Source organism: Saccopteryx bilineata, chromosome 4, assembly GCF_036850765.1.
Source record: "Saccopteryx bilineata isolate mSacBil1 chromosome 4, mSacBil1_pri_phased_curated, whole genome shotgun sequence".
In the NCBI taxonomy this organism is placed as follows: domain Eukaryota; kingdom Metazoa; phylum Chordata; class Mammalia; order Chiroptera; family Emballonuridae; genus Saccopteryx; species Saccopteryx bilineata.
The window spans coordinates 54,096,135-54,121,141 of NC_089493.1; the positions used below are offsets into that span (position 1 = coordinate 54,096,135).

Below are 25,007 nucleotides of genomic sequence, written 5' to 3' on the forward strand. Positions count from 1 at the left end.
CTGAGAAGGCTGAGGGTAGGATTGTCTGCTCCTGCCTGACAGTCAAGTTTCCCTAGTTTCACACCTTTTTATAGAACTGTGATTTCATGAAGATGTTATAATGAAGTCTAACTGAAACAGTAAAAGTTTACCTTGGAAAATATTCCTAAGACTTAAAATTTTCCTCCTTGTTCAGATAAAACAATGCTTTTCCTGTGCCAATAGGTATTTTTACTAATTGAGACCTCTCAGCAAATTGTGGCATACCCACTAAATAAACGCTGAAATCTCTCCTTCCCCACCCTTGAGATCAACTATTCAATACCTGGATAAGAGAAGGCATCACTGGTGACTTAGTGACTCCAATTGCTGCATTGATAGTTTCCACAACTGACAGCATCTGGCAGAAATACATCATGTCAGCCATGGTGTGGAATGTGTCATAGAAGGACTCTGTGGGACAAAAATACATTAAGGGTGAATGAATTGGCAAATTCCAACAGAATTATTTCTCAAACTATTTATCTCCTTACATGAATGTATAATTTTATCAGAAGAATTCTACCAATAAGTAGTTCCAACTTTTGACTAATTTTTTTCTTTGAAAAAAAAAATGCAAAATTATAAATTTTGTTACATATAAAATAAAAATTTATTTTCATAATTTTAAATGCCACTTTTCAAGATAAAATCCCAATCATATCTTTTTTTGTCACCATTTGGAATGAAATTTTGGTATCCTTTAGGAGGGGATTTACTTTAAATGGCATTTCTCCTAGGAAAATTATCTTTAAAAAAGGGAGACCTCTTATACTTAGAAATAGAAAACTGTGATTTAAGATGTGGCAATATGGTAAACAAAAATTAGATCTTGTGGGCTTTCCCTCTGATTTTATGGAAAATTGATTCTTGTTTCAATTCAAGAATAGAAATCTGATTTCTAAAATGATAGTTATGAAGAATATTAGTGACATTAAAATGCTTATAAAGTTTTAAAAGCAAGACGCAAATTTGTACACAGAGTATAATTATCATTTTTAACTGTAGGAGGAAAAAAGAGTAAAAGGCAATGTCTGGAAATAGCAGTGGCCTGTTCGCCCTCCCGCCTGCCCCACACCTTCACTCCCGTCTTCCCATTTTACACACTTACTTGAACCAGCACACTGAATTTTATGATTTGAAAAAAAACTTTTTTGAAAGTAGGAAAAGCCAACTCATATGTTAATGAAATATGGGTTTAAATAGTGGTAGTATTAAATAGTATATACTCTTTTGGGGCATTATATATACATCAAAACCCTTAAAAACAATTTGTCCTTTAATCTCACAAATCCACTTCAGGAATTGGTCCCAAGAAGCTATGTGGGAAAGATGCCAAGAACCAAAGAGCCAAGAACCTGTTGCTTTCATAAGTCAGGATTATAGCGGAGTCTTTTAAGTCTTTACTTTCTGATTTCCCCTCTGTAATTATTATAGTTGGGGAAAAAATTAAAAATTCATTTACTAAAAAAGTATTACGGAATAGCGAGCCAGACAAGCTCAAACAAGAGTATAACCCCAAGAGTCTGCTTCAGGTTTTCTTAGCATACGAAGGTTAGCAAAGTACATATTTACATGAAAAAACAAATACATGTGTGAAATCTGCCATTCACCAACATCCTCTATTCAAAAGGAGAAAATTGCCAAGGGCAGACTATGACCCTGGGTGCCAGGCCCCAGCTCCTTATTACCTCTCTCAGGACTGGTAAGGGAAGAATTAAACCAGCAGCTCCATTCTAGTAACTGGTTAGGGAGGGGCTCAGAGCCAAAATAGAAATTACAAATCCAGGCAGCTTACTTTAAACACACATGACCCAGATAACTTAGTAGCTTTGGGACTGCATCACCTAACAGCCAGCAGGCTCGCACAGCAACGCTCAGAATCAATCCAACTGTGTTGGTTTACACTGTGATTTGCAGAATTCCAAGGTGTAAAGAAGGCTGAAAAAACGTGCACATCCTTCAAACGATTCTAGACCTAACTAACTACAACTCACCTTCCACAAACCTCACATGGAAAAATTTAGGAGTGAAAAATACAAGTCTACAGGAGTTTTCTTCTCTTTTTAAAGAGTTTCTATTTTTCTATTATACTTATATTTTTTCTCATTTATTTTACAAAATAAAAAAATTTTAATTATTCACATTCAAACCACTTAAAAATGGTGCATTTTATTCCAATCTTTATGCATGTATTGGTTCACTTTCTCCTTTTTATATGGGTGTGTTCAAACTGGAAGAACAAATTTATACGTTACTTCTTTAGTATGTCATCAGTATTTTCCCATGTTATTACAAACTCTTTAAATACTATACTCTGTATTTGTTCCACAACATTCCACTGAGGGCATATTCTAAAGCCTCACTGGATACTGAAGTAGTTTCTAATTTGTCACTAATATAAAAATGCCATGTCTATCTTTTTGAAAAAGCTTCTCTTGTACTTTCAATTCTTTCTTTAGAACATAGTTTCAGAAGTGAAATTGCCAGGTTCAGGGATATGAACAGTTAAGGTTCTTGATTTACTTCACCCAATGATTTCCCAAGAGTTGTTGTAATTACACACCCTCACAGTAGCCACTGGTGTGTCTATTTTAGCATATGTCCTCTAGATTTAAGTATCTTTTTTTAACTTTGCAAAACTGGTAATAAAAACTGTCTTATTTTTTACTTTCTTCATCATTACTAAGTTAAACATTCTTTCTGTATGTTAAATTTTTTTATTTAACATAATAAATAGTTTTATTTCCTCTTAAGAATTTCCTGTACATACTTTTGGTTATCTATTCGTTAAGAGTTTTTACATTTTTAAATCAATTTATACAAGTTCTTTATAAAGAACTTGTATAAATTGTAAAGAAATCAACCCTTGCCAATATTTGTTCAATTTCCTACCAACCCTCCATCCCCACACTAACCTCAATATACTTTTAATCTTTTTTTAAACTAAGATGAGAGGAGATAGACTCCTGCATGTGCCCTGACCAGGATCCACCCAGCAACCCCCATCAAAGGCTCAAATCAACCAAGCTATCCTCGGAGCCTAAGGCCGATGCTTAGACTAACCAAGCTATCCTCAGTGTCCAGGGCTGACATTCGAACCAACTGAATCACTGGCTGAGAGAGGGGAAGAGAGAGAGAGGGAAAGAGAGAAGAGAGAAGGGGGGGAGAAGCAGATAGTCGCCTCTCATATGTACCCTGACCAGAGATCAAACCCGATGTCCCCACGCTGGGCTAATGCTCTAGCCACTGAGCCAAGTGGCCAGGGCCTATTCTTTTCATCTTTAAGGCTGTCTTGGCTAGGGTGGCTTAGATATATAGGAATTTAGATATTTTATTGTAGTCAAATATATTGACCTTTTCCTTTATGATTCTTCCAATGCTTTTAAACTTAGAAAGGCATAACCTTCCACATAAGATTTTTATAAACATTAATGTATATATATCTTCTATTATGGTTCAACTTTTGACACATAATTCTTAAATCCTTTGGGGGAATTTAATTTTGTACAGTGTGAGGACAAAGAGTCAAACAGAGTCCTTGCTCCCTCATGTACCCAAACCCAACTAATTTTCCTTGGAAACATTTATCTAAAAGTATTGAATAATCTTTCCCTTTCCATTAGTTCATGATTCCTTTATCATATATAATTCATATATGTATAGAATGTAAGAGCTAGTCCTAGGCCACCTAATCTACTCTGTTAACTAGTCTATTCTCATACTAATTCTATACTTTTTTTTTTTTTTTTTGTATTTTTCTGAAGCTGGAAACAGGGAGAGACAGTCAGACAGACTCCCACATGCGCCCGACCGGGATCCGACCGGGATCCACCCGGCACGCCCTCCAGGGGCAATGCTCTGCCCACCAGGGGGTGATGCTCTGCCCCTCCGGGGTGTTGCTCTGTTGTGACCAGAGCCACTCTAGCGCCTGGGGCAGAGGCCAAGGAGCCATCCCCAGCGCCCGGGCCATCTTTGCTCCAATGGAGCCTCGGCTGCGGGAGGGGAAGAGAGAGACAGAGAGGAAAGCGTGGCGGAGGGGTGGAGAAGCAAATGGAGCTTCTCCTGTGTGCCCTGGCCGGGAATCGAACCCGGGACCTCCGCACGCCAGGCCAATGCTCTACCACTGAGCCAACCGGCCAGGGCCTCTATACTATTTTAATTATTATTCTTTCATATCAGGTAGAAAAACTCCTGTCCCATTATCTTTCTTATCCCAAATTTTATTATCTACTTATTGTTTACAATAAAATTTCAGAATACTTTAGATCACATTCTCAAATATCTTCCATTGTCATTGACTTCGGCCAGAATTCTGTTAAACGTGCAAATTAATTTATCAAAAACTAATATCTTTATGATAGTCCTTTCATTCCGTTTTAGAACAGTCCAGTTGAGAAATTATTTAGGTTCCTAAAGGATGCATAACTTTGGCACTAGAAGCATCACATCCATTTCTTTAGTTACAAACTATCAAGTAGACTAGAGAAAGGATGCTACCCAAGATATCCCCTGGCAAGCTATGTGGACATAGACCACTTCTTTGGCCATCTCTAAGCCTACTTCCTCACCTGTTGTATAGACAGAAAATCAGCCCACCTGTTTCAGAGGCCATGGGAAATAAAATATGTGAAAGTACAATGAAAGGCATGAAGTGCTATACAAACATGGGTTACTACTAATACAAAAGGCAGAGAGTATTACCTTTGGTGAGCAGTGCGTCAATCTACTAAAAAAAGAAAACTAGCATTAAAATTTGGTACTTGCCTCTTCCCAAGATAAAGAACCGCACAGTCATGTTGACAAACATCCAGGAGAATCCCAAGAACTGCACAAGATTATACATAAACAGGTATCCTTTCTTCAAGCTTATAAAGGCTGAAAAGCAAAGCCAGGCAGTGAACTGTACGAGCAGCCGTCATATTCACAGTAGGAGGGCTGTGTAGGGCACGCCAGCATAACTTCACCCCTCTTTCCTACTTGTTGCCCCAAGCTCCCATACAAATACCCGGCCCAGGTCTGCACCAGCCTGGCTCCTGGTACCATAGAGAAACAGATAAGGAAAAACTACGGGAACATTGTACTCCAAGATATGTTTTCAACAGTCTTTCCCCACAGACTTATCCTTAAAGGATAAGTATACAAGTATAACAAATCCAAGAAAAGAATATATCTTAGGAGGCATTAAAGTAGGGGGAAAAGCTATACTCAGCTCCTGTTCTTGTCATCATAATATGTATAATCTATAGTTTGTTCTTTCCTGGAAAATTTTAAGGTCATGCAGGTCAAACTAGCTCAAAGAGAAAGAACAAATAATGAAAAAAAATTCTGTTACTTGATATATTCATTCAGTCAAGGATTAACTGAGCACCTACAATATCCAAGGTACAAAGGGGCACTACTGGGATTCAAAGACCTTACAATCTAAAACCATAATACAAGCTAGAGTGACATGCAATGTCTTGCGAAAATTTCAAGATGAGAAAATGACATTAGACTGGGGAAGCAGGAACAGGCAAGTATCTGAACTGGGCTTTGGAGATGCGTAGGATGAGGATATAACCAAAGAAGGGAAATTACAAATTAAGAGGCAAGAGACTAAGGGACATTAATTTTGTAGCCTAAAGTTTATGAAGACACAGCTGTAAGGCCTGACTGGTGGTGGCATTGTAGATAAAAACATCTACCTGGGACGCTGAGGTCCCAAGTTCGAAACCCCAACGTTGCTGGCTTGAGCACGGGGTCACTGGCTCTGCTTGAGCCCTCCAGTCAAGGCACACGTATGAGAAGCAATCAATGAACAACCAAAGTGATTCAACTACAAGCTGATGTTTCTCATCTCTCTCCCTCTCTTTCTCACTAAAAAAGGAAAGAGGAACTTAGAGTCATGGTTGAGTTAAAGGAGTAGGCTAAAGAAAAAGATAATTCTCAGAAAAAAGCTATGGGCTCATATTCTGCTGCCACAATTTTAATCCTAGACTACAGATATTCTGCACACATACTTGGTTTATACTCTATTATTCACACAAGAGGTACTGCGGTTAAGCAGAAACAAGCTTAGTCTAAGGGGCCAAAAAAGCTAGACTTCTGACAATGTTTAATTAAAAATTTTTTCTTCAAAACTATAGAAGCTCATTACACTTCCCCATCATAAAGAACTTCTTTCAGCCTGATCAGGCAGTGGTGCAAGGGACAGAACGTTGGACTGGGATGCAGAGGACCCAGGTTTGAAACCCTGAGGTCGCTGGCTTGAGTGTGGGGTCACCAGCTTGATCACAGGCTCATCTGGCTTGAGCACAGGACCGCTGGCTTGAGCAAGGGGTCACTCGCTATGCTGTAGCCCCCCGGTCAAGGCACATATGAGAAAGCAATCAATGAACAACTAAGGAGCCACAACAAAGAACTGTTTCTCATCTCTCTCCTTTCCTGCCTGTCTGTCTTTCTCTGTCTCTCTCTGTGTGTCTCTGTCACACACACAAAAAGAACTTCTTTCATCAGGAAACTATGAATTTAAATAAAATAGTTAAAACTTTAACATCCTAAAAGTCCACATATAAGCATTTTTACATATTTTTAAAGTTTATCCCTCTAAAACCAAAAAGTTAATTTAAATCTCAGGTAGCCTTTTATGTTGTTGTTTTCTTTACCTCCACTAATTGTCTCCCCCGCTAGCTTTTCTTAGGGAATAGTTCTCTAAATTAGCAGTTGTCAAATCTTTTTTTAAAGCAATAAAACCTCCTTTTCAAGAAAAATTTTATTTACAACACCAATACATAAAACACAAAAGCAGAGTTGCTTTGACTAAAGTCAAACTGTCAGTTGGCCTATCCCTCCAAGTACCTCTGGGAACCCCTGGGGTACCATGGAACACAATTTGAAAACCAGTGCTCTACAACTTTCCAGTTCCTTATTTATAGCATGCCAAATAAGCAACCGTAAAACTTGAAAAAGTATGAACAAATGAAGAACCCTTATTTTATTGTTTTTTTCAGCACTAATGTTAACTTACAGACTTTCAGAGTCCTCCCTCTAGAATGTAAGCTCTTTAGAGCACAGCTGATGAATTCATCAGCTCCACCCCTCAAGGGAGTAGCACAAATGCTTTCAATGCAGCAAGAATTTAAAAATAGTTGAATTTCATCTATGTCACCCAGAAGATAATACACTTACAGAGCTTCTTGCTTATAAGTAGTTGGGCAGATAGAAATAGAAATGGATTTTTTTAAAGGGTGACAACCATACTTATCTGTGGCCCAGCCCTTAAGATCTCAATTGTGAAAAAAACACCAGGCTGGAAGAAGTGTAGCCTTGGACCCACATTCACATGTCCATGCAATAATACATGCTGTCACCTAACATTAGACCAGCCAGGAGACTAAGGTTCTTCCATACTGCTATACCAGCCTGGCATACTCAGATGATGTTAGGCTCCGAACAAAAGGGAAACATTAAGTAAAAGGTTTCTAGTGCGAGTGTACACAGTGTAAGCACTGGACGCTAAGGACTGCTCATTGCTCATCTGCACAGTGTTAGCTCTCCTACCTCATCACACTCAGCCATATCCCCGTGTCCATCACAAGTGAACTGGTAGCTACCGTAGCAGCAGGGGCAACTTACTTTCAGGGGAGCCTTGGCTTTCAGTTCTGAGTTTATTTAGGCGTTCTTCCTCCTAGAATTTGGACAGAAGTTTTCCAAGAACACGTTAGAATTCCCAGATGCTTGCGCTAGTCTACATGCTGGATAAGTGATACAACTCCCTTAAAGCCACCTCCTCCAATTGTGTTCATGCTTCACTGGGGAAGATTTCCTGGCTTATGGTACCAAAAAGCCTGACTCCTCTTTACTGAGTAGCATTAGCATCACAGAATGCCCATCCAGTGCTCACAGAAGTAAGCCAATTGGCTAGCTACCAAACTACAAATTGAAATTTTAGAGCTGGAAAGACATCCAGATTTGTCATGGTTGTAAAAACAAAACAGAAATTTAAATAAATTGCTATTTTATTTTTTAACACCTCTAGATTTTTAGTATAATTTTTCCAAAACCCAAAATCATGTTTCCATATCAGTACGGACTCATATTGGATTAATACTGTATATAGATGGTTATATACAGAAATATGTATAGACATATGTATATGCTAGTATGCACACATACAGTTTGTCGTTCTGTCAGCTGAGAGGGCTCAGAAGTGATGATACCCCAGCAGCAATGAGCATACCTGAGCCCAGATATTAGTTTCCTCTACAATTCTCCAATAAAAAGAACAGAACTCCTTGAAGAATGGTTGATTCTAGGGCTAGAACAGGGAATATATAAGAAAAGCCTGGAACAGCTTACAGTGCCAGATATTAAGGAAGAACTCAAAACTGAAAGGAAGGGAAGGGAGGGATGGGGAAGGGAGAAGAGGGAAGGAGAGGAGGGAGGGAGAGAGGCAGAAAGGTAGGAAGGCAGGAAGGTGCCCCACAATAATGGAACTTTGAGTTTGTCAAAGGGACAAAAGAGCCAACTGAAAGAGTTCTAAGGGCCAAAGCTAAAATAATTAAAGCAACAAAATAAATAGCACAATACTGAATTAAACTCAAACTATAAAATAAATATTCATTCATGAGACCATACTGATATTTTAAAAAATGACTGAATAAGCAAATGGGAGAGAATACTCTCCAATGCAGAATAATTCCAAATAAAGTAGGCAGATACTCCACCCTGAAGATGGGAAGCATAAGTCCCCACTCCTTAAGTATGGGCTGTGCATAATACCTTCCTTCCAAAGAGTCCAGTATGGAAAGGGGGGAGGAGGTAAGATTACAGTGAAGAAACCTGACAATGTTACCTCAGCCACATGAACAAGATCAGTATCAACAGTGTAAGTCATGTTGATAGTATGTACCCAGAACATGGCATAAGAATGAAACCTCTGTGGTCTTCCTCCCCCTAAACCTATCACCTAGTCTAATCATTAAAAAAAAAAAATCAAACAAATCCCACTAAGGAACACCACAAAATGTGTGACCAGTACTTCTATAAAACCACGTCTCCAGGTCATTAACTCAGTTTGTAACTCTGTATTTATTCTGCCTGACCCTGATAATTTGGGCTCCTCATGATTTCTGTCTAGATCCTAGGTTCCTTACTGACCTTTGCTCTGAGCTCCATTTCAGCATCAGACTCATCCAGCCAGCGATCAAAGTCAGGGGCCAAAAACAGCGGGCGCTTCTCCTGCTTGGTGAGCCTCTCCCACCATTGACTCACCTTCTTCTGTACCGTAATGTTTACCTGCCTCTGGGTCAGTCTGTAAACTGGCTAAGAGAGAAAATGAGAATGTGAGAATGCCTTCTTCCCGTCCCCCACTCCTTCCCCTGAAACTGCCCCAAGCCAGTGTGACCAGACAGAGAAAATGCAGGGTAGGCTTATTCCCCCCTTCCCTCTCTGTTCCTAGAAGTACTGACACAAAGAGAACAGAGACCTAGGGCTGGTACAGGGGAGATCCGGTAAGAACAGCACTGTCTTTTGATTCTCCCAATGAATGACACAGGAGAAAATCAGGATAAGAAAAGCAGATACAGAAGGCAGGGGAGTAAAAAGGGACAAATACACACACACACACACACACACAGGGGAGTAAAAAGGGACAAATATACACACACACACACAGGGGAGTAAAAAGGGACAAATACACACACACACACACACACACCCTACATAGGTAAGATAGAAAACTGAGACTAACGGACATAGATAACAGTGAAGTGGCTACCAAGAGAAGGGGTCGGGAGATGGAAGTAGAGAGGTACAAATATACAGTAGCAGAAAATGATCTGACTTTGGGTGATGGACATACAACACAATCAGCAGTTCAAATGCTATAAAGATGTTCACCTGAAACCTATGTACTCTTATTGTCATACCCCATTAAATTTAATTTCAAAATTAAAAAGAAAGAAAAGAGAAATAGGAGGGGAGGGGAGGGGAGGGGAGGGGAGGGGAGGGGAGGGGAGGGGAGGGGAGGGGAGGGGAGGGGAGGGGAGGGGAGGGGAGGGGAGGGGAGGGGAGGGGAGGGGAGGGGAGGGGAGGGGAGGGGAGGGGGGAAAAAGGCTGGCAGACAGTTCCTGGTTACCCTAGAAGAAACCAGATGAGCCTCCTGCCAGATCTACATCATGCGAGGCCCTACATCCAATCACTCAAGTGCATCTTCACTTCAGATTTTATTCCCATGAAGATGACTGAATTAAAATAAATGGCTGACAGTCCCTGGCATAGAAAGTCCGTGTTTTAGAGAGGTCTAATCAAGGCCAGAACTGGACCACATCAGATACAACTTTTTCACAAGAATCAGTCTAGGGAGTCTTCCCTACTGAAACTAAAATTCTTGGCTGTTCTAGTTCATTATTATTCTATATAGCCTTTCCCTTGGCCTCCAAAGCAAGACCCATGAGAACTTCTCTACCCCTTAAACTACTGCTGACTATTAAAACAATTGAAACAGAAAGAAATCAATATGCTCAAGCCCCCAGAGATACTAGTGTAATTCTAGAAACTGAAATATACCATGTATTGGATTCTCTCCCTTCCTGTTACAGAAGCTTCCTCCAGCTCTAAGAGAAGGGAAACTTCAATGTATGTCCAGGATGCTTTCCAAACATCAACTGCCTCAGCCTGTTCTGATGTCTAGTGCCCCTCTGGCAAAGTCACATGAAAGCAGAGCCCTAGTGTAGGCTTCACCTGCCCTATGTGACTCTGCTCTCTATGGGTACCATACTCCTCCTCTGTCATCACTAAAAAAAAAAAAAAAATCAGAGCTGGAGAACACTCTAGAGATCATTTATCCAACCCTTCATTTAACACATAAAGAAACTGGTAGTCAAAAAAGTGAAGGGACTTGTTCCTACTGCTAATAAATGGCAGAGCCCAGATTCACCTCAAGGTCTTGGACCTACCCCATTCCTGTACAGCTAAAACCTCTTTCAGATAAAAGCACTATATTCTCCTTTGGTTTTTATCTTCTTTCCTACAACCCCTGCTCTCCATTTCACAAAACTACTAGTATTTATTTCCTACAATAGAAAGGGAAGCAAGAAAGGGGAAAACATACCTCTGGCTTCACAAGGTCTAAGAACTCCAGGTGAAATTCATAGACATTGTCTCCTTTGGCACCATGTCCTTGAGCTATAAAGAAAGAAATGTGGGTTACTATGACCTTGAGCAGAGAAGGGCCATCCTGAAGCTTAGCGCAGTTCTTTCACAAGCATACAGTTATTAATGGGTACTGCCAAAAGGAGTGGGGCTTGGGAGATGAGCTAGCTACTCAACAGCTACATAGATAAGCTAAATCTGGGTCAAAAGTTTATCTCCATTTGTCCTTCTGATGGTCAGAGCCAGAGTATTTACCTAATCTTCCACTGTGGCCCTGACGATGCCCAGCACAAATAATAGCCAGGAAAAAGAATACAGAAAGCAAAGCCAAAGATATCACACAGATATAAATTTGACTTTCACAAGTACCTTGGTGCTAAATCCAGAGCAGAGAAAAACCAGGTTAAGGACAGCTGCCGGGTATACGGACATGCTGAACTGTCTCAAAGAAAGCACCGAACCTAACTCCTCCCAACCAGGGATAGACAGTAGAGAAGCTGCTTTCTGCTTTAGCACATCCCAAATGGAACAAAAAAGGAGCAAGATAATTGTCTCAGCTTACTCCTAAGGGAGGACAAACGGCACTGGGAGGAAAGTGCCTGGGCTGATCATCAGGCCATCCCTGTGCTTTGACATGGCCCCTTTCCCCAAATCCAGCCATGCCTAGGTGCCAGTGACTGCTGGGATCACTCCCCGTCTAACCCTCTGACTTGTCTATCCAATTCGGTTCCCTCCTAGGCGTCCCTTCCCTCATTCGGCCACATGTGGTACACTTGCCTAATATTTGCTACAGGTAGTTACTGTCTCCTAAGACCATAAATTCATTAAATCAAGATAGGACAATCTATAAGCTCCAAGTGGCAAGATACACTTTTATCACTTTAACTTCCTTTCAAGCGTATAATTCTAAAAAAAAACAAAAAACAAAAAATCCTGAGTTGCTGCCACCACTGCTCTCACCTTGAGAAGTAGATATAAAAGCCAGGCTGTGCTTTCATGCAAGTATATTAATGAAGGCAGATGGAATCGCATGTAAAACACAAAATCTTCAATGTCCCATAACCCTAGTCACTTACTAATGACCTTCCTAGGAACTAGAATAGAAAGAGATTAGGGAGACTCCCACCCCAGTGGGTAACAATAAATCCTGACCTGCCCTCCAAGGCACAGCAGCAAATGCGCTGCTGAACTAAAGTGAAGGAAAATGGAGGCAGATTCACAGAATCAGATTGTTGGCCCTGGCCAGTTGACTCAGCAGTAGAATGTCGGCCTGGCGTGTGAAAGTCCCAGGTTGGATTCCCAGTCAGGGTGCACACACACAGGAGAGGTGACCATCTGCTTCTCTACTGCCCGCCTCTTCCGCTCCCATAGCTGTGGCTCGCATGGTTCATTGGAGCAATTTGGCCCTGGGCATTAAGGATGGCTGTATGGCCTCGCCTCAGGCGCTGAAATAGCTTGGTTGCTGAGCAATGGAGCAGCAGCCCCAGATGGGTAAAGCATCACTCTACAAGGAGTTGCTGGGTGGATCCTGGTCAGGGCACCTGCGGAAGTCTGTCTCTCTATCTTTCTGTCTCCCTGCCTCCCCACCTCTCACTTAAAAAACAAAACAAAAAAAACAAAAACCCGACTGTCAGAGCTGGAAAAACCATAGGTACTATCTAGTGTTTCTTAAACTGGACAGTAAGTGTAATATCAGGGGGCCACAAAGCCTCATTAAGAAAATTTCTAATTTTTGGTTTCGTTATAATCTTAAAAAACATATATATAACCTAGATGGCTACTTTATAAACAAACACTACCATACAAGTTCAGTGGCTGTGGTTCCAACTGGGTTCACAGCCACAATGAAGCCAACATCGCTTAAAGTGACCATATTTAACTCTTAACATGTTTCTCAATCTTGGTCTATAGCCCTGGAGTATGCTAAGAACATATTCTCAGATGCCTGTAGGTCCTTAAGTTTGAGAAACACAAACAGAACTTATAACCCAATATGCTATTTTATAGGTCCAGAGAAGTAAATGATTGTTTGAGGTAGTCTAAAAGATCTCATTTCTAGCCCAGGATTCTTTTTTGCTATAACTATTGCCTGAGGGTAAAGCAGGATTTTAAATAAGCTCTTTGAGGCCCTGGCCGGTTGGCTCAGCGGTAGAGCGTCGGCCTAGCATGCGGAGGACCAGGGTTCGATTCCCGGGCAGGGCACACAGGAGAAGCGCCCATTTGCTTCTCCACCCCTCCACCACGCTTTCCTCTCTGTCTCTCTCTTCCCCTCCCACAGCCGAGGCTCCATTGGAGCAAAGATGGCCCGGGCGCTGGGGATGGCTCTGCGGCCTCTGCCTCAGGCGCTAGAGTGGCTCTGGTCGCAACATGGCGACGCCCAGGATGGGCAGAGCATTGCCCTCTGGTGGGCAGAGAGTCGCCCCATGGTGGGCGTGCCGGGTGGATCCCGGTCGGGCGCATGCGGGAGTCTGTCTGACTGTCTCTCCGTTTCCAGCTTCAGAAAAATGAAAAAAAAAATTAAAATTAAAAAATTAAATAAGTTCTTTGACTTTCTTAGTCATGAATTTCAAGACAATATAGTTTACCCCAAGAGTATCAGAGAAGTGAGCATAAGTAGAAAGTGAATATAACAAATAGATAAAAATAAAAAGATACCACCATTATGCCTCTGTGTAGAGAAGAGACCTAGGAGCATTTGCCCCAATACTGACCTTTGAAATGCAGTACATTTTCAGTAATGCTGATGGCAGGATTCTGTGGAAAGAGACCAAGGATGCAAGAAGGGCATTTTAATGAGGAGAAAAATGAAATTAAAACCAGGGGCTAACTTCTCTCCATCCTTCCCCTTGAGGACTCAACCTCTTACGCTGTGCCTCCCCCAGAAAATATATTTAGTCGTTTATTCACATCTCTGTGCAGAGTTTCTCTATGTCTATCTGTACCCATCTGAGATTGTAGGCTCCTTCAAGAAGGACCATAAACTGCTCTAACTGTGCAGAACACTCAGATACTGAGCCAGTCAATTCTTATAACCCCAAATAGTGCAATCTCTAAGTCTCAGTCCCTGAGCTGTGGAGGCACAGAATCTAGTGGAACAGAACAGTAATTTCGTGAGAAGATATCAAATAACAAATAACACACTCATGAGCAAAAGAGTAGTAAAAAGCAGTAAGTGTTACAGTTAAGTCAACAAGCACAAAGGAAACAATGATTGGGGAAAGCTTCACCAAATGTAAGGACTGTGTTGCAACACGAAGAATAAATAAAGCCCAATAGGTACAGGAATTAAGAGTGGTTGGATGAAAATGAAACATGCAGTCCTGGCTGGGTAACTCAGCTGGTTTAGTGTCATCCCAATTTGCCAAGGTTTTGGGCTCCATCCCTGGTCAGGGCACACACACGAATCAACCAATAATTTAAAAAATAATAATAAAATAAAATAATGAATGCATAAATAACTGAAACAACAGAACAATGTTTCTCTTCCGTCCTCTTCCTCTAAAATCAATAAATAAAATAAAAATTAAACATGCACTCCCTTAACCTCAGGCTCCATGTTCCCTTAACCCCCACTCAAACGAAGATGAGAAGAGATCGAAATTCTCCAAATTGTTCATTTGTTCCCAGAGGCTGCTACATGCTTTCAGCACCTTTTTTTTTAGTGAAGTGAGAGGTAAGGAGACAGGGAGGCAGAATCCCATGAGCCCCGACCGGGATCCACCCAGCAAGCTATCTACCGGGCAATGCTCTGCCCATTTCGAGTGCTGCTCCACTGCTTGGCAACTGAACCATCTCAGCATTTGAGATGAGGCCATGGAGCCATCCTCAGCGCCTGTGGCCAACTTGCCAACTTGCTGGAACCCATAGCTGCGAGAGGGGAAGTGAGAAAGAAAGAGAGAAAGAAAGAGGAAAGGGAAGGGTGGAGAAGGTCGCTTCTCCTGTGTACCCTGATAGGGAATCAAACCTTTCCACACGCAGGCCGACCAACGCTCTACCACTGAGCCAACCCGCCAGAGCCCAACAGCACAATTTAAAGTGGATGAGAAACAACTCACCTCCTTAATTCTTTTTCCAGTGGATGAGAAACAACTCACCTCCTACCTCCCAGCTCAATTAATAAGCAAGAAGCAGCATGTTTCCAGGGCCAAAACTAGTTCATATTTCTCCTGTAGGCTCAGCTATATGTGCTCGATCATGCATCAAAGGGAACCAATAAGACAGACAGAGGTTGGACAGGGGGTATACTATGTAATATTAGGGCAGTGAAAGCCTAAATGCTCTATTCATAGCCAAGAGTGTTAGGAAAAGGGGAATAATGAAGGCTTGGGGTGGAAGGACCATTTGAGCCAAGCTTTATGTTAAAAACCTCCCCAGTATAGACTACTGGCTGAGAACCTAGACCAGGGGTCCCCAAACTTTTTACACAGGGGGCCAGTTCACTGTCCCTCAGACCATTGGAGGGCCGGAATATAAAAAAAAAAACTATGAACAAATCCCTATGCACACTTCACATATCTTATTTTAAATTAAAAAAAAAAAACGAGAACAAATACAATATTTAAAATAAAGAACAAAGCCCTGGCCGGTTGGCTCAGCGGTAGAGCGTCGGCCTAGCGTGCGGAGGACCCGGGTTCGATTCCCGGCCAGGGCACACAGGAGAAGCGCCCATTTGCTTCTCCACCCCTCCGCCGCGCTTTCCTCTCTGTCTCTCTCTTCCCCTCCCGCAGCCAAGGCTCCATTGGAGCAGAGATGGCCCGGGCGCTGGGGATGGCTCTGTGGCCTCTGCCTCAGGCGCTAGAGTGGCTCTGGTCGCAATATGGCGACGCCCAGGATGGGCAGAGCATCGCCCCCTGGTGGGCAGAGCATCGCCCCTGGTGGGTGTGCCGGGTGGATCCCGGTCGGGCGCATGCGGGAGTCTGTCTGACTGTCTCTCCCCGTTTCCAGCTTCAGAAAAATGAAAAAATGAAAAAAAAATAAATAAATAAAAATAAAATAAAATAAAGAACAAGTAAATTTAAATCAACAAACTGACCAGTATTTCAATGGGAACTATGGGCCTGCTTTTGGTTAATGAGATGGTCAATGTCCGGTTCCATATTTGTCACTGCTAGCCGTAACAAGTGATATGATGCGCTTCTGGAGCCATGACGCGTGCATCCCGCATCACCGGAAGTAGTACTGTACAGGAGCAACGCTGCAGCCACATACAGTACTCCAGTGCTCCTCTCACTGACCACCAATGAAAGAGGTGCCCCTTCCGGAAGTGCTGCGGCCACAGAGCGGGCAGGATAAATGGCCTCAGGGGGCCCGCATGCAGCCTCGGGCCATAGTTTGGGGACCCCTGACCTAGACTGTTATCTAGGATAATGATCTGATTGATCTCTGTGTCAGGAAGAGGGAGTTAGAAAACCTAATCAAAAAAAGGCTACACATCAGGGGTATGGTTCCTCAGCAGCAAGGGAAACAGGGTTTTGATGTAAATATGCTAAAATTCTGGGATGTCTTGGAAGTAAATTTCCCCCTACCTACATCACTTCTTGCCTAACTCTGTTCCCCATACCCTAATTCATCCTTCCTCTACAAGTGTGTCGTCCTCTAAAGTGCAGTTCATGGAGAAAAGGGTTTCCTATTACACACTACATCTCTGGTGGGATTTGATCTTACCTCTGCCCCTGTCAGGCTGTTAAAACCAAAGTACAAATTCATGCAGTTGAGCAAATGTTCTCAAAGCAAAAGCAATTTCAGAGTTCAGTTTACCTTTCTGAGTACCCATTTTATTTTCTAACTTGTTGACTACTTGATAATTTTAAATTTTATATTGAACAGTTTTCATTGTTTATAGCAGAAAGGTTGATCTGCACAACTTAGCCCATCTTTTACTAGAGATGGAATTGTGCCTTTATGAAAAAAGTGAATAAGGAAAAGGGTAAAAGGTTGCTGTGAAGTCAAATGGAGCTGAGTTCTATCAATTTCCTTTTATCATTCACTTTCAAATCCACAGTGACCAGAATACTCTTCTAAGATTCCCTCTCTATTGACCTTTCAAAGCCCAGGTCAAATGTTAATTTCTCTTCCCACCTACTCACTTCTAGTATCAAAATTAATAGCTTCCTTACTACCTTGTCTTTGCCTTTAATACTTATCACACTGTTCTGTAATTATTGGGTTTTTGGGGGGGGATTGTTTTTGTTTTTATTGACAGAGACAAGAGAGAGTCAGAGAGAAGGACAGACAGGAAGGGAGAGAGATGAGAAGCATCAATTCTTTGTTGTGGCACCTTAGTGGTTCATTGCTTTCTCATATGTGCCTTTACCAGGGAGACTATAGTAAAGTGAGTGACCCCTTGCTCAAGCCAGCAACTTTGGGCTCAAGCCAGCAACCTTGGGCTTCAAGCCAGCGACCTTTGGGCTCAAGCCAGTGATCATGGGGTCATGCTTATGATCCCACGCTCAAGCCAGTGACCCTGCGCTCAAGCCGACAACCCTGAGGTTTCGAACCTGGGTCCTCTGTGTTCTAGTCTGACGCTCTATCCACTGCGCCACCGCCTGGTCAAGCTGTAATTATTGCTTATTGGTTTATCTGCCCCTCTAGAACTGGGTTCCCTGAAAGCAGGGACTGGGTCTTATTAATCTCTGAATCTTTAATGCCTCAATAATAAACTATTCTATAAACTGAAATTAAATCAATTCATCCATTTTCATAATATCTGACAGAACTATAGAGTTCAATGAGCTACCTAACTCTTTAGATAATGGTTTTCCTTTCTAGTTCAAATTGTTAGTATTTATCTTTGCTGGCATGTGTAATTAATATATATGCAGAATAGAGCTATAAAAAGAGTAAGCATGAGGCCCACTGAACTCCCTAGTATCTATCTAGCATTGTGCGTGGACCATTGTAGGTACGTACATGGACCATTGTGGGTACTCACTCAATAGTTACCAAATTATTTAATTACTTTACAACTTTATGTTTTTGTACTGTGGTTCTAAACAGCTTAGACTTATTTAATCTTTGTTATGGAATATTTCAAGCAATCAGACATACACAGAAAAATACAGCAAACACCATGTACCTAGCATCCATTAGCATTTTGCTTTATTTCCATCAGGTGTTGTTGTTGTTTTTCAAAGAAATGGGTACAGTTAAACAATTACTCAATCCCACTGTCCTCTCTCAAACACATCCCATCTTCACAGGTAACCACTATTCCGGTATTTGGAGTTTATCATTTCCACTGTATTTCTTTATTCATTTATAACACATTGGATATTCATTATTTTATATGTTACATAAATGGTTTCACATCAATATAATTCTTCAACTTGCTTTTTAGTTTATATTTTATTTCTAAGCTTTATCTTTATAAAAACATGCAGTTCTGTTTCATTTATTTTAGCTTTTGTACAGTGTGCAATTGTATAAATGCACCACAATCTATCCATTCTTCTGTTAGTAAGAATTAAATTGTTTCTAAATTTTTTGCTGCAACAAACATGCTGTCTCCTTGGGCATGAATGGAAGAGTATCTCAAAGAATCAAAACTTCCAAGTCATAAGAATACGCCCATCTTCAGCTTGACTAGATAGCGCCAAACTGTTCTCTAAACCATTTGTACCAATTAATATTCCCACTGTATAAAAATGTCCCATCGTTGAGCAACCTTGCCAATAGTTGGTAATGTTAGACTTTTAAAATGAAATGTCCTATCATTTAATTTTTATTTTATTTTTTAAGATTTTATTTATATTGCCTGTCCAGGAAGTGGCGCAGTGAATAGAGAGTCAGACTGGGACACAGGACCCAGATGCTAAACCTTGAGGTTGCCAGCTTGAGCGTGGGCTCACCAGCTTGAGCACGGGGTCACTGGCTTGAGTATGGGATCATAGACACGACTCATGGTCACTGGCTTGAGCCCAAAGGTCTCTGGCTTGAAGCCCAAGGTCACTGGCTTGAGCAAAGGGTCATTCCCTCTGCTGGAGCCCCCTGGTCAAGGGACATATGAGAAAGCAGTCAATGAACAACTAAGGAACCGCTACGAACAATTGATGTTTCTCATCTCTCTCCTTTCTGTCTGTCTATCCCTATCTGTCCCTCTCTCTGACTCTGTCTCTCTCTGTCAAAAAAAAGAAAGATTTTATTTATTGATTTTACAGAGAAAAGAGAGGAGGGAGCAAGAAGTATCTACTCAGAGCTGCTACACTTCAGCTGTTCATTGCTTGCTTGTAGTATGTGCCTTGACCAGGCAAGCCTAGGGCTTTGAACCTGCAACCCCAGCGCTCCAGGTCAATGCTCACCCACTGCACCACCAAAAGCCAGGCATGTCCTATCATTTCAACTTAAACGTGCCGGATTATAAATGAGGTCAAGCATCTTCAGGTTTACTGGTCATTCTTGTTACCTTTTACTCTAAACTGCTTTTATTATCTACCCTTTTTTCTATTGGGTAATATATTTTCTTATTGATCTATAGGTAGTTCTTCATATATTCAAGATGCTAGTCATTTATCAGTGATATGTGCCACAATATCTGTTTCAAGCTTGTCTCAAATTTGTAAACCTTTTTTTAAAGTTTATGTTTTCTGTGTCTTGATTAATGCATTCTTCCCTGTTCCAATACCATACATCCTCTTATATAATCTTTTAGTAGTTTTGCTTTATGCATTTATGTTATCAACCCACCTGGAATTGACTTTTTGTGTACGCAGACAGATCTTATTTTATCTTTTTGCCATTTGGATTACCAATTATCCCAATACAATTTCCTGAATGGTACATCTTTTCCAATATTGATTTGTAAAGCTATACTGTTGCACAGTGAGTTTTCATTTACGCATTAATCTTCTAATCTGTTGCTCTTTAAATTTCTCTCATCTACGGTTTAACATCATGATAATAATCCCTTACACTTGAATAGTACATGAGAATTCACAAAGCACTTTCAAATTCAATTTCCAGTTCAAACCTCAAAACAAATACTGTGAATTAGGTGTTACTATTCACATTTATTTGGATGAAGAGGACAAGACTCATCAAGGTAAACAGAATTATCCATGGCCACCAGATAGTAGTAGAAGAGCAAGGACCCAATCTCATGAGTTCGGTTACCACTCTTTCCACCAGACTACTGAGTAAGGACAAGACCGTATCTTTCAAACAGCTCCTAGAGCTATGCACTTTGTCCACACACAACTAAAACAAACAAAAGTCTTGATAAGTGAACAAATGCTATGTCAACTAGGGTTGCTGAGACAAATCTGTCCATTAATCTGTCCATTATGCCTATCTTGAAAATAAACTCTATTCTGAAAGTAATCCTGTCTTAGCTTCCCCCGGCTCCAGCTAGCCTCTTTGTTATCGCTCACTTCAAACACAGGCAAGGCTGCTGTTAAAGTTTTTATTGTGGGCTGTGGCATTTTTGCTCAGTGGATAGAAAATCAGCCCAATGTATGGATGTCTTGGGTTCAATTCCATGTCAGGGCACACAAGAGAATTGACCAACTGCTTCTCTCCCTTTCCCCTCTCACAGCCAGTGGTTCCACTGGTTTGAGCACTGTCCCAGGGCACTGAGGATAGCTCAGTTGGTCAGAGCGAGCATCAGCCCCACACAGAGGTTGCTGAATGGATCCTGGTCAGGGCACATGCAGAAGTCTGTCTATCTCCCCTCTTCTCACTTAAAAAAAAAGTTTTTATTGTATACCATCACTCTTCACATCATAGTGGTTTCTCATCAACCACTAACCCTGCAGCTCCATAGAAATAACAGAGATATGTTTTACTAAGTTGCATTAAAAAAAAAAATGGTTCTCTGTCTCAGAAAGGGAAGGAAGCACAACTGACGCTCCCTAAACTGGAATTCAATACTAAAACTTACACATAAGCTACGGGTCTTCCTTGAGGGAGCAGGGGGTTGACAGAGAGCTGTCCTAGCTTAATGAGAGATAAGAGTAGGTACTGCACAAACAGTTTTCATAGAACAAATAAACGAATTGCTTCATCTTGAGCCAGAATCACTGGTTTCACAGGTCCTGCCTGCATAGAGCAATGAATTAACAAGTTTTAAAAAATAATAAAAATAAAAAGCAGCCCCTAACATAACAAAGCTGGCTTGGCATTCACAGATAAGGCATGTTATTCGACATAAACAATCTGGCAGAATACCAACCTCAGACAAGCTTATTCTGAAACCTTGATAAAAATGAGACAAAGGCCATTTCATAACTTTGTGCAAGCACAGACATGGCCACTATGTCACCCATAAGATACCAGACACTATTGCTCTCTTGGCTGAAGTAAGTGAATGCTACTTCCCTACCAAATACAGTTTTATTCTTACGCTAGTCTCTCTTCTCTATAGATAATATTTATTCAGATAACCAACCACAAAATTGCCCCCACTTTATGACAGCATCTAAAGCAAACCCCACATCCTTAGACTATCCCTGAATCATTAAAGTCCACATCCTATAATCAGTTCTTTCTAACACCCTCTTAAAACATACTGTGAGGTATGCCCTCCCTTGCTAAAAAGAGTAATAAACTCAATTTGTTGAAATAGCTGTCCCTAGCAGTCTTTAGCCAGAGGGCATTCACATGGTACAAGTCAGACAATCTAAAAATCTATGCCTTTCTCTTCTGGAAACTACTCCCAGTTTGACAAGAATTCTTCATCTTATTTCAGGAAGTCATCTCTAACTAAACAAAAGAAAAGTAACAAATGCCTTTAAAACCTGGGGCCTGGTTCAATATTCAACTCCAATTTTATCAATAAAAATACTTATGCAAAAAACTTTTGGTTTATATATATTGTGCTTCCTTCTAGATAGTATGCCCTTGGAAAGCTGAATCTGTCTGACTCATCTTTGTAAATCTCTAGTATCTTACATGTGGCAGAAGACTTTTTTATAAATGGTATGAACATGTGCTTTTAAACTAATGGTTGCTGAAATAAATGCCTCAGAATTGTACATAGGAAATCCCTGAAAAAAAAGTATCAATAAATAAAATTTTTTAAAAAACTTGATTAAAAAAATAGATTTATTTTCCAAAAAAAGTTAAAAAAGGATTTCTCTCTGCAAAAGAAAATTCCATTTCTTTCTCCACCTTTACATTTCTTTAACTGTATTTCAAACATATACCTTCATATTTTTAAATATACCAAATATGGCTGGCATGTTCATGTTTCTTAACTAAAAGCCTTAAATCTTAGAAAAAATATTAATATAAGTATTATGCATTCTTCAATTTCTCCACTGACTTCAATGTCTTTCTACCACCACCACTCCTTTCCCTACTAAAAACACCTTTTCTGTTTGTACCTTCAAAAGTATCCCAGAATATTATATCCTTATTACATGACATCTAGAAAGAGCAGGGTCTGAGTTTATTTAATTGGTCTACATAATTCTAAATACTTAAAGAGAGAGACTGTTGTAACATACTGGACAATTTATTTTATTTATTTCTTGGTTTGAGAGAGAGACACCAATTTGTTGTTCAACTTATTCATGCATTCATTGGTTAATTCTTCTATGTGCCCTGACCAGGGATGGAGCCCACAACATTAAGAGTATCAGAATGATGCTCTAATCAACTGATCTACCCAGCCTACACATCTTTTCTTATTGGTTACTGGAAAAAGGCCTCTCTACATGGAGGCTTTGATCCCCATCTAGAAAAACTTTGTTTTCTTCCTTTTTTATTAAGACACTCTAGAGCAGATAAGGGAGAGACAGCACATTTATTCAACCTCTGAGAAAAAAGTTTAATTCAGCCTGGTTTAACACATTAAATGAAAACTGTACAATGTCACAGCCTACTTAACAGCATTCTGGCCAATATTATCTTTTATCTTTCTATGAGAAAACAGGTTTATATTCCAGATGTAAAGATTAAATTCAACAAATTCAAGACCACACTCAAAAGTCTTGCACCATTGCAAGACAATATGACAGACAGGCTGACAGATCCAAACATAAACTCGGAGAATTTAAGTAGAATGAAGGAGGTTACAAAGTAAGACATGTCAAGGAGAGTACGGAGTAAAGATGGCTGTAGAAAGCACATTCCAGACTAAAACTCCAGTTCCTCAAAGACTAGGATCCTGGACAGTCCCGACAGAAATAGGGGGGTGGGTCCAGAGGTCTCCACCACTGAGGCCTCAGCTTGTACACAAAGGGAGCCAATAAGATAAAACATAAATGCTCAATGTAACTTAAGATAATTTTAAGTTCTCTCTGCAACTCAGCAAACCTGAGCTCACACAGCCTTCAGAACAAGGGGTAAAAATAATTTCTTCGAGGTCTTCCGGACTTCAGAATTAACAAGAATGACTTCCATCACTGAATGGCTGGGGGGTGGGTGTGGCCACTCTGAGGCAGCGGCAGGCCTCGTGAAGGTCCGAAGGGACTGGATGGACCTCAGACCAGCTCTAGACGTCTACCCACGGCCCAGCAAGTCACTTGCACACTGCACCTTTCACCCAACGAGCTCATCCCACGCCTCCAACGGCCTTGGCAAACCCAAACCCTGACCGTCCTCCAGGCCTCCAGGGCCAGGCTCGGGTTCCAGCAGGCCGAAGACTACGAACAAAGAGGAGGCCCCCGCGAGAATCGCTCAGCACCCGAAGGTACCTGCAGCCCCCAGGGGGTTGTGCCCCGGGCTTGCTGCTACCCCGGGCTGGATACCGTGAGTGCACCGCGTCCCGGATCCCATTTGGCGCACTGCAGGCTCTCCTGCGCACACCCGGACAAAAGAGCAGGGGGTCCGGGTGGGTCCCAGTGAGTCCCGGGATCGCCGGCCCTGCCCGTGTCCCGCCGCCCGAACCCGGCCTTTACCTGCACATCACTGAGTTCCACGCGCAGGTACAGTTCACGGTGTCGCTGAGCCCAGTAGACGTGAGGCGTCAGCACCTGATTCTCCATGGTCACACTGCCCAGTGCGCAGGCACAGTTCGCTGGCTGAGCCTCGCTGCTTCAGGTGGTGCGCGCCGGAGTCCGGCGAACGCAGGCCGCAAACCCCCGCGCTCCTCGGGGCCGGCGGCCGGCAGCTGCGAGACGCCCCACGCTCTCCGGCCGCACTTGCGCAGTGACTAGCCGAGGGTGGCGGCGCGGACTCCGGGACTTGGCGCGAGCGGGAGGGGGCGGGGCGGGAGGGGGCGGGCCCAGGAGCGTAGGTCGCCGAGGCTCCCTGCGACAGCCCCGGGAGCTGCTGCCATCAGCGCTGCTTAGCGCTTCTCTCTCTTCTTTAAGATGATGCTTATAAAAGCTTAAAAATGAAAAACGCTGGAGACTCGTAAGGAGCTTGTCGGCGTGGGGAAAAGGCTTGAGTGTATCTAGCAGGTCCCCCATTCTGTCACTCATTAATGAAACATTTACTAAACTACTTAAGTGCCTGGGCCGCGAGGCTAAGCACTGGAGCTACAGTAGTAAGAAACAATCCCTGACAACCTGGAACCCTCAGTCTATTCAAATACGCAAGTAGTTGCAGACACGGTAAGGATGATGATAGTTATAAGGGGAAGCAGTATGGGAAGAGGGTGTTCTCAGAAGGGAGAGTTAAGTGTAAAGGAGAGAAATTCACAAAGTTGATGGAAACAGTCCATTCTGAGCAGAGGCGGATTAAAGTCGGTTGAGGCCCCGGGAACAGAAGAAAATATTGGGCCTCTTACCTTAGAAAAAAGTAAATTTGGGGTTTTGCGGGGCCCAGGGCGCACCGTGCACCCGCCGTTAAATCCACCTCTGATTCTGAGCTACCCACTACGGTAACAACTAACCATATGAAGTTTTGCGTACTTGAAATGTGGCTAGTGAGAATGAGAAGCTGGATTTTTTATTTTAAATATTTCAAATTAA

The 25,007-nt window shown here is 41.8% G+C and overlaps 1 protein-coding gene across 1 annotated transcript in view; it reads right to left on the reverse strand.

The window, feature by feature from the left end:
• The window catches only part of HACD3 (3-hydroxyacyl-CoA dehydratase 3), a 35,759-nt gene extending 11,512 nt beyond the window's left edge, over nucleotides 1-24,247 (reverse strand). The window contains exons 1-7 of the mRNA XM_066273412.1: nucleotides 23,991-24,247; nucleotides 13,866-13,908; nucleotides 11,114-11,187; nucleotides 9,160-9,324; nucleotides 7,636-7,687; nucleotides 4,786-4,896; nucleotides 305-432 (exon numbers count right to left, since the gene is read on the reverse strand). Of these exons, the coding sequence (XP_066129509.1) occupies nucleotides 305-432; nucleotides 4,786-4,896; nucleotides 7,636-7,687; nucleotides 9,160-9,324; nucleotides 11,114-11,187; nucleotides 13,866-13,908; nucleotides 23,991-24,077 (660 nt within the window). The 5' untranslated portion in view covers nucleotides 24,078-24,247. The remainder of the gene's footprint in view (nucleotides 1-304; nucleotides 433-4,785; nucleotides 4,897-7,635; nucleotides 7,688-9,159; nucleotides 9,325-11,113; nucleotides 11,188-13,865; nucleotides 13,909-23,990) is intronic.
• Between the last annotated feature and the right edge of the window lie 760 nt (nucleotides 24,248-25,007).